Below are 13,085 nucleotides of genomic sequence, written 5' to 3' on the forward strand. Positions count from 1 at the left end.
CAGCTACGTATCCAGTAGCATCGATGAGTGGGACAGACACTATTGATGTCGACACCATCCTTCTTTTAAGTGCAATCACAAGCAACTGCAGACACATTGCCAATAGGTGAATGAGCATTAAGCATTCACACTCCTTTTCTTAAGATGTTTAAAGACTGCCTCTTTCTAATGCCCAATAATCAGACGTTATACATATTTCACATTTTGTTTAAGAAGAAAATAGAGCAGTTTTTCTTCAATTTCTGTACTTCTCTCAAAATTAGACATTGTGGTTTAAACTGGAAAAAAAAAGTTAAGCAAACACCTTACTTTCTATACTGAAAAAATTGTGCGGAATTTATTCCTCCAGAGAAAAATTAAGTAGAAAGGCTTCGTGCTTCTATTAAATATGCCCGTATTACTTTGACTAAGTGAAAATAAATGAAGATCCTGCTTTCTAAATCAATAGGGCATTATGAATTTCTCACTCTGCATGATTACCTGGTATCATTATAACCAACGAATATGTGCAGAGTAAAAATTCCTGTTATATTCAGCACTACTCTCTTTTGGAGATCGGAATGAACCTGCAGGACAGCTTAGCTAGCTCAGCTACTCCAAGAAGTAGCCAACACGCCTCTGTAAGTCCATTTGTTCTTTCTCACCTCCACTAGCATCAGTAAGCTCAGTTCTGCGCAGGAAGCCCAGGTACCCAGTCCGTGCCCATATGGTCTGAGTGTCTCCAAAACTCAAGCGAGCAGTAAAGTGATCGGCGTGCAGTGCTTCTTCTCCATACACTGTATAGTAACCAGTAGCATTGTGCGGGCTACTCACCCATATCTACAAGATTAAAAAACCCATGAATACAGGGGAACTATTCCAAAATAAGCATAGGTTATTTTGCCAGACTTGAGCAACTTAATTTTTGATTTAAATGTCAGGAGTTGCTTTATTAATTAATTTCTGCTTCATAGAAAATTACCACGAAAAAAATGGAATAAAAATGAGTTTTATATACATGTCATTGGACAGGTAAAGAGGAAAAATGAACTTGGCATTTGACATACCGGAAAGGGACACCTGTTAACCTGCAGTCATCTCTTAGCAGACTGGTATCTTAATACACACAAATCCAAATGTATATGAAAACTGATTAAACCACATAGCAAACCTCATTGCTACTATCCACTGGCAGAGCTATAATGATAACGAGGTATCCACTGCCTCCTTTAGCTACCAATCAGACACAAACCAGTTAACTAATATCATCTGGTCCCAGCATGTAATATTTTTGCAAAAGAGGGAGAAAGCCATGTGGATATTCACAGAAGTATATCAAGTTCAAACTCTCTGCTCAGTTCATTTCCTTGCCACATTAAGGTATCTGTGACTGTCCAAATAAGACATGCATTTATCAAATATGATTTATCTACATATTAAATAAATCACTGCTGAAAAACAAAACACAACATATCAAAACTTTACCTCTCCTAAATGTGAGTCTCCCAGAGGTCCCTTTGTTTCTGTGTGTGCTATGATGACTTTTACCCCTGGAAGGATCTTCAGCAGGAAACAAATGTTTAAAACTGAAGTTAACAAAAGTTGAATTCATCAAAAGAAAGGTAAGTTAATAATGGAGAGCCACAGAAGTCAACAGTCTGTGCAGTTCTTCCCTCCATAGGTATCAACGATCTCTTTTCAGTTGTTTCATCATTTAACCTATTTTTGCAGCTTGTATTTAGCTGCAGAGTTGATCTTTCATGCCTGAAAAATGCTTTCCGTAAAAAGGTCAGTGATTTTTTCAGCCACAGCAAGCAACATATCATATTACTTCACTTTAAAGCCTTGCTTCATTTTAACTCTTTTTAATTTTATGCTCTCTCCAGAGCCTCTCCTAGATATACTGTGATTAATGAAGCATATTCAGCTTCTCATTGCACAGATCTGTACTCAGAGAAGCAGTTCACCAGCTAGAGAAGGGTAGTGAGGAAAGAAGATTGCTCTGACTCTCACCTTCCCAGACTCCATAAGTGGCAAACTGTGTGGAGAACCTCTCTCTACCAAACGTACCCTGAGAAAATAAAAGAATGCATTTGTAGAAAGATCCATTAACTTAAATAGAAGTAAAACAGACATATTTCAGTATATCCAATGTTGTCCTATCCTGCACTGACACAACCATAATGATGCCAGCCACTTATGTGCAAAACAGTTAAGAGTTTTTAGCAGTTTTCAATACTTCACTATCAGTATTCCCATGTATGACATTTCTTCTAAGAATCAGAAACTCAGCTCTCTAGTGAGATGAGTAACTCATTCCAGCAAAGCTCTAAGGCTGCAGTTCCACCTGCACTTTACACTCATCTTCTTTATTGGGCTCTTTGGGACCTCTGCTTGCCACACTGAATCATAGCAGTGTTGGTAGTAACTATAAAAAGTGAAGAGCAAGCAGCCTAAAGAGAAAGAAGTGACGTTATACAGGCCATTACAAGCATAACTTATGATAGCAGAGTTGCAGTAGGAGAAAAAACTGAGTGCAGTAAGAGGGATGTTCAAGAGAAGAGGCTGCTATCAATTCTGCAATATTACGCTAATGCAACACTTATTAGCTAGAATTAACTAATACAGTGGGAGCATTGAGACTATGGCTGAACTGCATTTAAATGCCAAATCAGGTTGATGACACGTCTTCCAGCAGCTAGGATCTAAGCATCAAAAAATAGAGACAGCAGTAAAAAAAAAAAACCTGCCAGTTAACATCTCTGATTGAACATTATCAATATGAAAAAAATTAAAGCCAACACACCAACTGTTGATACGTAAGTGTTAAAAGAGGTGCAGAAACAAATACATAGATGTACAAACACTATTAAAATTAAAGGCTGAACTTGGTACTGCCAGCAGCTATATGAACAAAGTTAACTAAAAGATGAAGATAATACAAAAATAATGACTACAGATTAGAACTGATAGAACTTATCTTCAGCAAGTTTCCAGATGATGCCTGAATGTGTGGCCTGTAGAAAAAAAGTCTGGGGGGAAGCTAGGGGTACTTTTTCATTTTTTAAATGATAATTACAGAGAAAATGATGCCAGATTACTCTGAGTTGTATGCCATCAGAAGAGTCCGGGGATAAAAGATATAAGAAGAGAAATAAGAGTAAGAAATACATCTCAAGGTCTGGGTGTCATCCTCAAGACGTGAACCCAGAGTACAAACAGATCCCCATTCTTGGAGATTTTTCAAACTGAACTGGTCCTGCTCTTCAGTAACCTGATGAAGCCTTGAAGGTGACCCTGCTTTGAGCATCGAATTGCATCCTGTAATCCTGCCCAGCCAACTCTTCCTGCAGTTCTGTCACTAACCTTTTGCTGGCAGTATTGTTATATAAGTAACAGCTAATGAGCCTGAACAGTCAGTCATTTCAATGAGGGTCTAGAAAGGAAGAGCAAAACAAGTGATGGTGTGGAGGAAATGCCAAACTACTTCTAATACACAGGATTTGCTAGGATGGAGGTTCCTTTTAATTCAGTGATGACGGATTAGCTGCTGCCAAGGATAGTTCAACAAACCAGGGTTATTACAACATGGATGATTTTTCTTTTCTACATTCATTTAATGGTTAATGCTTTAACATAACATAATCCGTACCTGTCATGTCGAAGTGCTCTCATATCTACATACACTGTTGTTGGATCTGGTCCTGCTGTTCCCTAAGAATACAAATGAAGTAACAAATTCAAAATAAGACAGAAAATCCTGTTTTCGTTCTCACAGATAAGTAAATCCACAAAATCCTCTCCCCCTTTTAGTGACATTTATCAAGTACTGCCCTAGTCTACCAAAAAACACAGTAAAAATATTCCCCCTCTAGAGCGACTGCCAAAACCAGTGATGTTTAATGCAATTATGTGTCCATTTCAGAAATGCGTTTCAGAACAGAAATGCATTTTAGAACAGAAATTAGTAAATTTATCAAAGAAATCAGTAAATGAGTACATAGACCAAGCATGTATTTATACAGCTAACTCGTAAAGTTTACAAAATTTCATTAAGTATCTCCTCTTTAGAGGAGCAATAACAATAGCAAGCAGACTACATATGCATAAACTCACACAGCAATAATCTCTCTCTTAAAGCAGAGCTGTTCTACTTCATATAAGTTTTGTTAGCTTTGAAGAAAAAAACACCCAAGTGAATCATACCTCTCACTTCTCTCTCCTATCTTCTCAAGATTCCTGCAAGTAACTGGACAGACACAGACATCTATTGCAGCCAGGGGTAAACCTTCTGACCTACTTTGAAGAGAGGTCAGATTCCTAAAACAAATCCTTTTCCCAACATTGGAACAGGGAACTTGTTTTTGTTAGTGGGTTCCCTCCCACGCTTCCAATCAGAATTTAATTTCAAGGTAATTTGAAACTACTGTGAAATGTGTATTTAATCTAAAAAGTAGTCCAGGGGTCAGCGGTTATTCTCCCCTGTGCAGGGAAATTCAATATAGCTTCTCATTTTAGAAGTATTTTAAAATGAGGCTGCTTTGTCCTCAGCTCCACAGCATGGTGCTGGGAAACAGCAACCATGCCTTTATATTGGCATTCCCTTCACCTTCTGTAGCACTGCTGTCAGATTATGGTCTTTACCTTTAGAAAGACATCACTCATTAACACCAATCCTTGCTATACCTCAGTATTACTTGAGAATGAGGTTATATGCTTCAGCTGCGCGTGTTTTTATGAAAAAATAACAACAACAAACACAAAATTTCTTCAGAAGGAAACAGCTGGGTCAAAATTCCCTCCAACAGGACACATTCTATGTACTGGACCAGACTGACTTTAGGACATTACAAGCACATACATGCATCACTATACCTGTTCAGCCAGCTTGCCCAGCCTGTTTGGCTGACAGTGGGACCACAAAAAGAAGTAACAGAGGCCATCAAAGTGTGTGAAAAGGAGAGAAAGGGAAAAAAGAAAATACAAACAAAGAGGCACTGGAGACATAAGATACACACAGTAAGACAGAAAACAAAACTCATACTGTTTTAGAATGAAGAGAAAATTTTTCTTTCAGGTTACTTAAGAGCCTGGCATTTAAAGTGGTTCACTGGGAAATATGCAAGTCCTGGTAAATAAATGAGAAATTTCAGGCAGAGCATAGTAACGCCTGCTGTTTTATCACTAACCCCTCCTGCACGTGAACACATCTACACAGTACTAATAACTGCAGAAATAGCCAGTCCAGTAAAGTTGGAAGATGTTACCTATTTATTTGCAATACCCAATGACTTTGGCTATCAATCTATTCATTCAAATTCACCAATAGAAAAATATCTGGTACAGTTATCACTTTAGAATAATGAGAGAAAGAGGGAAAAGAAACTAAGAAAACATCCAAGAATGAAAGACAAAGATAAAAAAGTAATAACTAAGTAAAAGTAATAAGGAGAAAGCTGAAATGCCCGGCAGCCCTACACTCCTCGTAAATTTCCTGGAATACTCTTCTGAAGGAAAAGCTTAAAAAAAAAACAAATCAACAACTAGCATGAAGCAGAGTGTTCTACCATAAAAAGAGACTGAAGAATCACACTTCTCTGCTTGTGATTACCAGATGCTGTTCTTGATATAATCTGCCGGCAGGGTTTTTTTGTTTTGTTTTTTTTTTTTAAAGGACTGTCTTCTAGATTCTGAGAGCTGCTCCTGGATCTTCCAATTTTTCTACTAATTCATAAAATTCCTCTGGACACATTTCTTTACAATTCGTTATTTAGAGGGTGCTGAAGATTCTACCTCCTGCAGTATGCATGACAACCAAGTGAACAGTTATGAATGACACCTGAATATCAGCTGAACTCTAAGCTATCAAAGACGAATCTGGAACGCTGCATGCCATTGTCTCCAGTCTGTGAAATAGGGACGTGTAATATAGATCTCTATTCTCCATCTTGGAGCTTCCAATTTTATACCTTTAACTGGAAAAAGTCCAACTCTCTCATGAGGTGAGACACACATATGCATGTGGATAATGCTCACTTGAGATATATCAGAGTTAAAAGCCAAAGCAAAACAAAAATCTGTCAGCCTTTCCTTGGTCTGTAAGATAAGAGTTCTTACATGGGGAACTTTATCTTCATTTAATTCTAAGTACACATAAACTTTTGGCTACTTTTTAACAGCCAAAATGTGCATCACATGAAAGCAGAAATTGTGTTCCTCTAAATATTTACTACATTTATAAACAAGAAGTTGTGTGTTTTTAGTACTGATCCTGCACAGCAGGGAGGGAAGAAATTTTGCAAAGCTGATCCACCATACAGAAAGGCAAATCAATTGGTCAATTAGTACAGAGAGGAGAAATAAGCATAATCCTCAACTTCAAGGCTTATTTAGCTTCTTGGTGAAGAAGCAAGCAATGGAGTTGTAGCTCATACAATTCATTAGGAAAAGAATATGCACAGCTGAACGTGACTTCCCATAAAGTTTCCAGAGATATCATGTACAAGTGTAAGGAATAAGCAGTTTAATCTCACCTGTAAGCAAATTGCTACATTGACCCTGCATCCAAACGTAGTGCTCACTGCACGAGCCGAGAGACCCAGGTCTTTGAATAACTTGGAGAAAGACTGTGTTAATGCAATCCTTGGTCTCTCCTCTGCAACCACCATACATGTTCGCACACAGGATAGATTAACTCCTTTCATCTGAATGCAGAAAACAATACATTTTAAATCTGAAATCAACACTTCTAGAAATATGTGGAACTGACTTTAAAGTACCAGCATACTGACATGAACTTGTTAAACAATATAGATGTGGACTGCATTCAGTTTGGTTTCATCCACCCAAAACAATCTTCTAAAACTGTGCCAAGCAATTTGGAGGCAGAATTAGATGGACAAAATGCAAACCACTCCTGTCACATAGTTGCAGCACAGCCACTCATCTTTTTGAGCTGAGAAAACACAAAATAGTGTTTTGTCTTAGGGCTGGATAGGAAACCATGAGAAGATCACAAGAGACCTACCTGCTTCAAGCGCTGCACAGTCCAGATACAGGTAAAGCACTTGAGACATTACAAGTGCTCATCAACATGAACATGAACTTGTAACAGCTGGCTGTGGGCCATGAGATCTCCCAGTGAGATCCAGGAGGACAAAGGGACAACTTTTTTTTTGTTTGTCTATACTAAGAATAAGCACAATATAATCACCTTCTTGCATGTAACAAGCTGCCAAACATTCTCAGCGGAAGCACTGAGCACCTTAGTTATGAAGGCCATGGGAACTCTCCTACAGAAGAGACAGAAGTGCTTTCTCAAATAAATTAAACCTCAGTTAAGATATTCCCTCAAACACAAATGGGTGTATAAGCATGTAATTATAGCTTATAGGAAGATTGCATAATTTTTAAATTTAATACTTTTGATGTGAAGAGACTTCAAAACTGGTGAGACCTGCCAGATGTGGGAGTGGAGTGGGGGGTGGGCAGAGGGCAAGGGTTTATATTTTCTCTTTTTTTGTTGTTGTTTTTTTTTCGGGCTTCCTAAGATACATGCATTTGTATGTCAGCATGTTGAACAGTTGAACTCACTTACTCGGAGCATATCAGTCTGTGTCCCAAGCCCTTTGGTGCACATCTCCATCACTGAGTAAGAACAGAAAGTGACACGCACTTTGTACTGGCTTACAGCAGACAGCCACAGAGACACGTTGCTCTCCAGTTCCAGAGGAGGGACAAGAATGGACTGATGGCCCGAATATACACTAGGAAGAGAGAGAAAAAGGCACATGAGAACTTCAAGCTACCATAAATAGTGAAATACCACGTAAAGCCAAGAGAAGCAAAGAATTGCATTAAAACTGAGAGCTTGGTATCTATTTCAATTTCAACTAATCTCCACAGAAAGCATCTCACTGTATTTCCAACTGATCAGTTGGCTATGAACAATGGGTTAAAGTTAAGTCATGAATTTGAAGGTTAGGGTTTCTCTCTTGCCAGGTTGCACTGAACTACAGGCAGTGCCTTGACATACAGGCAACTTTTCTGTATATGTAAACTGTACTTAAGAGAGAGAGGAAGAACACACATACCATGCCACAAACCTTTATGTTCTGTGCAGAGCTTCCTCCCATGGCTGCTTCCCTTGCAGACCATTGCTGCAGTGCTGTCCCCCAGGCTTGTTGCTGGCATACTGTCACCATCCTTACACTGCTACTTGTATAATAGTTGGAACTAGATGATCCTTAAGATCCCTTGCAACTCAAGCCATTCTGTGATTCTACCAATTTGTGAGGGAGAAAAGCAGCACTGGGGTGCTGCAGCTTGCATGCCAGACATTGTTGAGCAGGGCCATGAGATGGGACTCAGCATTACCCAGCACACTTCCCTGTGGGCTCAGAGTTGAGGGAGCAGCCATGGCCCCACCTCGTCATGGGGGGAACACACTCCCTGCCTCTCCTCACTCATCCCACATCCTGTCCACAATGCCCACTGGCCAGCACAGACTGCTTGGCTGGAAGCAGTGCCACTTGTGCTGCCCTCCAGCAAAAGCACCTTCTCAATCTGCCTGTGGATTGAGAGATTTGCTAGGAAAGATATTTCTGCAGGGAGCTAATAGATAAAAGGAAACCTGGAAGTAACCTGCAACTGGAAGTATCTAATATCTCCTGTCTTTAAAATTAGTCTCCTTCCTGGCAGACCATAGCTGGGGATTTGTCACTTTCATCAGTAATATTCAAACTGAGTGTAAGAGTAAAATCCAGAATGCTGAAGTTACTTTTCTTAGACGGTTTCACATAGGGATTGTGTGAAAACAGCACAAACAAACCTCCTCCTGTCAGAAAAACTGCAAGTTAGAAAGGATTAAGAAGTCTTTCAGGGTTTCCCAACTAAAGCAAAGCAGGCATAAAAAAGAATCGAATTTAATCATAAGAAAAGTGCAACTGCTCCACCAATTGTTTTAAAATATGGTAGATCACCTCTGAAGCATTGAGGCAATTCACTTTCCCATTCACCTTGCTTCCCAATTACACACGTTCCATTTCCTTCTAGAAATCTTGCACTTTTCTGCCAAGTGAAATCTAAGGTATCTTAGTTCGTGAGTGATATGCTAAGAAGCAAAGCCAGAAAATGTTCATATAACTACTGCCACTAAAAAGGTAGCATTTTTGAGACATTATTACAGTTACAGTTTTTCTTTGAGTTAAATGCATCGTCAACACATATACTGCATCACTCAAGTTTTTACTGGAATTTTCCAGCCTCTACTACAGGTGTGTCAATTTTGAAGTGTCTGTGTGAAATATTTAACTTGGTATCAGTTAGTGTGTGTGGACAGAAAGTCACATTCAGAATCACATCACCTTTTAATATTTTTTTTCTTAAATATTATTTAGGCATTTCAAGACAGTAAACGTATGACCATACAGTCTCAAATTAAGAAATGTTTTTTAGATTAGTTACTATTAAGAAAATCAGAAATGCTGCTCTCTAGTATAAATATACTTTATACTAGAAATGCCCCTCTCTATATAAATAATATGGTTTATGTTTAAAAATAATAGTACCTCTAATTGTTTTTAACAAGCAGCTTGACACAATCATCATTTCTCCCAAGGAGAGTCAATGTATGTTTGCAGTGGGAGATATAATGGTTTGGGTTTGGTTTTTTTAATTTTATTTTATACTGTTTTCTTTTTAATTTAAACATTTTAAAGTAGATAAAACCATTCCATAACAGGACAGTCTCACAAAATTGGTGCTAAAAACAAAGCAACAACTTGCATTAAAAAAGCATTAAATTAACTCTTGTATACAGAGCATCTCACTCACAAACTTCCATTTTAAAAAATATTTGTATAAATCCATATAGAGATGTTATTTCTCCCATCTCTGAGGTTTCTTCTCCTACCACCCTGCCTCATTTTATTGACAGCATAAATTATCAAATGCTACCACAGGTAATTTTTTGTTTTCCTTCAGTCCACTTCCTTCCCACTTTGGGGCATTAGAGAGGGAAGGAGCAGGCTAACTACAGTAAGTGTAACCTTCTGTTCATGAAATAACCCTTCATAAACGGTTTCTGCATTTTCAGTGAGGCAGCTAAATGATTTTTAATGCCTAAACCTTTAGATCGCTTAAAGCATATGGGATGTTTTAACAGACCAGAAAAAAAAAGAACTTTGCTTCTGTGTAAGATTTACTGCATTAGAGCAGTTATCTGACTAAGTCAAGTCAGTTCTCATTCATTTTAAGAAATACGAATTGCTTCCTTCAGCAGTATTTATTAATGCATAATGCCAATTTTGCAATCAATGCCTTAGTTTTCTTGTAAAAAGATACAGCTCATTCTCAGAGAATTTAAAAGTATTTACTTAATCAAAGCGAAATAGACAATGAAGTCCTTTGTTTTCCCCTTGAATTTTGTATTTGATTAATTATACTTGCACAACTGAAGTTACTTAAAAGTAATTGACTTACTTAAATGATCAAAAAACGTGTGTTGTTATGAAATACCTACAAAAAGTTAACTGAGCTTACTCTGTCAGTCTCACCCACTGTAACTAGCTTGGCTTCTACAGAAATGAATAGAAAGCCGAGGACAAGTGTGAAAACCTATGATTCAAATAACATACCTGCACAAGCACCACAGTGCAAACCCCAAACCGCAGTAGGGGTCAAGGCAGATGGCAATCTGACGTGAAGGGTACAGCTCACACTGTAGCTTAATAGAGCGACATAAGGCACTTGTAGCTGCATGTGACATCTGTAAGAGGAAACCAGACTCTCTTATAGGACTTTCTTATAAAAAAGCATCATGTTTAATAACTGACAGAACTGTTTGCTGTAGAGATGTGGCAACAGGAAGGTATTTTTTAATGCGTCTTTCCAATAGGAAAAACCTACAAATACAAATTTTCAGGTTATTGGTGACATCTGCCATGAAGCCGAATGTCATCAAATAACATCTACCATCTCTGTGACAAACCACAAATGAAAACATTTGTGAACTTCAGAGCAAACACCCTCCCTTTAGTCTCCTTAATGACTCCTCACATACAACCAGATAAGACTGAATGTTTCCAAAACGCATCAAGAAATGTTGATGCCACGCAAAAGTCTTCTGACCACTAAAATGGTTCGCTCATATTTTCATATTTATTTTCTGGCAGGAAAAATAAATGCAAAATGTGCCAATATATAAGGAAACTAAAATAGCTATCTCCTTTCAGGTACTTTACCTTTACTCCTGCTAATATACCAGTGGTTGACACACTGAAGTCCAAATATGCCAACATATCTGGAGATGTAGGTCTGAAAATATTAGCCAGCTTCTTTTTAGGCATATCATCTATTTAAAATACATGAAAAGAGAAGGTACCATATTATCATTTTGGAAAGAGACCACGGGGCAAAAGTGTTATCTTCATATCATTATAGCATTTATAGCATTAACAGCTACATCAATGCAATGCAAAAGAGATCCATTCAATCAGACAGCTATGGTATAACAGAAGAAAAAAGTCTCCAACCTACTTACATTTCCTGTTAGCTAGTGGGCAAACATTCTGTACCTGTATCCAAAATAGTGGGCCATGTCTTAATATCTACAGCTGCTGCAGCTTCCTTGGATTTCAACAGTTTCATTATCACTTGTGTGGTGAGTATACATGCAGACTTACTGACCTGTAAACCAACCAACCAAATAAAAACACTAAAAATATTTATAAACTCAGCGAATTAATGCTCAATGGTTTCATATCCATCCAAAGAAGACAACTGGTAAGCTGAATACATGAAGAAAAACAGTAAAAGCAAAGCAATGTAAGTTACAACAACGAAAACAATATTTTCAATTAGTTAAAAAACGAAAGTACTTATTGTCCCAATCACAGCACACTGATTTTTCTTTCCTAGCTTGTTTTACATTGTCAATGGCAAAATAACTTACCTAGCAATGTCACTACCTGCACCAATTGACCTACAGCCACCAGAAGTATTAAAACAGAAGTGCCTTATACATACCTCTACGATCATTTTGACAGTGGGCAGAGTGGTAGCAAGATTCTGTGGATGAGGTGGGCGAACAGTGATAGGTATACAGCCAGCATACAAGCAGCCATAGAAAGTTGCTATCAAGTCTACTCCTGTAGAAAATATTTGTGAAACGAATGCAATTTCATCAGAACAAAAGGCCAAATTCATCAAAATCAAAATATGCTCTGAGAAATTTTATTAAGATGTAAGTACTTGTCACAAAGGTGTGTTAATAGGCTGTTTTTGGCCCTGCCCAATTCTGTATGATTAAAATAATTTGCATTTGAGAGTTAGCAGGAAGTATTTAAAATATACAAACTTTGAATTTATAGAAATTTATTTTCATGGACAGGTAGCATAAACAAAACACTAAAAAAAGAATAAGGTACTGTAAAAAGGTACTGTTATTGCAGATGACTCAGATTCTTTTAAAAAGCATTTTTTCACATGATAGCTACAAAATATGCAGTCATTCTACATTCACAGCATATTACTTTTTCCTGAAGAATGTTTGTAAATACACACTAATAATGCAAGTCTGAGGTCCAAACTTCTTGTCTGGAGACAGTCCTTTGGAAAAGAACAAATGTTCATGAGAAAGATCAACACTGATGCCACTTATCTAACTTTCCATTTATATTTTTATTCCATTCTCTGAGATTGAAAATCCCGAATTTTATACCTTGACCAAACTAATACTGCATAACTGTCCAGACATCCAGAGTAGTTAGATGAAATGTTTGGTAAATTCAGCCTGCCATTTGGAGAAGCAGCTTATTAGCAGAAGAGGAAGTCTCTTCCTTGAAATACTAAGTCACTGCCATATGCCATAATATTAAATGGATGTTGGAAGGCTCTGCCTTGGCAAGAGCTGTTGCTTTTCTTGTGATTTTTGCTGCTTTGTATTGCCTTACCTGGAGGATAAACCAGGGCTACATGGTCACCAGCATTCAGTCGTCCCTTCTCAATTAGTGCAACTGCCACTCTCTCTGCTCTCTTGTGCAACTGCATGCACGATGCAGTGCTAGCTACAGTGCCCTGCACAGAACAGAGGCAACATCAGGAAA

The 13,085-nt window shown here is 37.9% G+C and overlaps 1 protein-coding gene across 7 annotated transcripts in view; it reads right to left on the minus strand.

Moving 5' to 3' along the window:
* The window catches only part of DIP2A (DIP2 acetate--CoA ligase A), a 100,930-nt gene that overhangs the window by 4,650 nt on the left and 83,195 nt on the right, over positions 1-13,085 (minus strand). For 6 of the 7 annotated variants that reach the window (XM_085228004.1, XM_085228002.1, XM_085228005.1 and 3 more), the window contains 11 exons: positions 12,933-13,056; positions 12,007-12,128; positions 11,556-11,667; positions 11,223-11,332; positions 10,617-10,747; positions 7,577-7,745; positions 6,513-6,683; positions 3,632-3,693; positions 1,993-2,050; positions 1,465-1,539; positions 645-819 (listed from right to left, as the gene is read on the minus strand). In XM_085228004.1, the coding sequence (XP_085084130.1) occupies positions 645-819; positions 1,465-1,539; positions 1,993-2,050; positions 3,632-3,693; positions 6,513-6,683; positions 7,577-7,745; positions 10,617-10,747; positions 11,223-11,332; positions 11,556-11,667; positions 12,007-12,128; positions 12,933-13,056 (1,309 nt within the window). Of the gene's footprint in view, positions 1-644; positions 820-1,464; positions 1,566-1,992; positions 2,051-3,631; positions 3,694-6,512; positions 6,684-7,576; positions 7,746-10,616; positions 10,748-11,222; positions 11,333-11,555; positions 11,668-12,006; positions 12,129-12,932; positions 13,057-13,085 lie in introns of those variants that run through there. The other variant, XM_085228007.1, reaches the window with a different exon arrangement.

Source organism: Meleagris gallopavo, chromosome 7 (genome assembly GCF_905368555.1).
Source record: "Meleagris gallopavo chromosome 7, MGAL_WU_HG_1.1, whole genome shotgun sequence".
NCBI classification, from domain to species: Eukaryota; Metazoa; Chordata; class Aves; order Galliformes; family Phasianidae; genus Meleagris; species Meleagris gallopavo.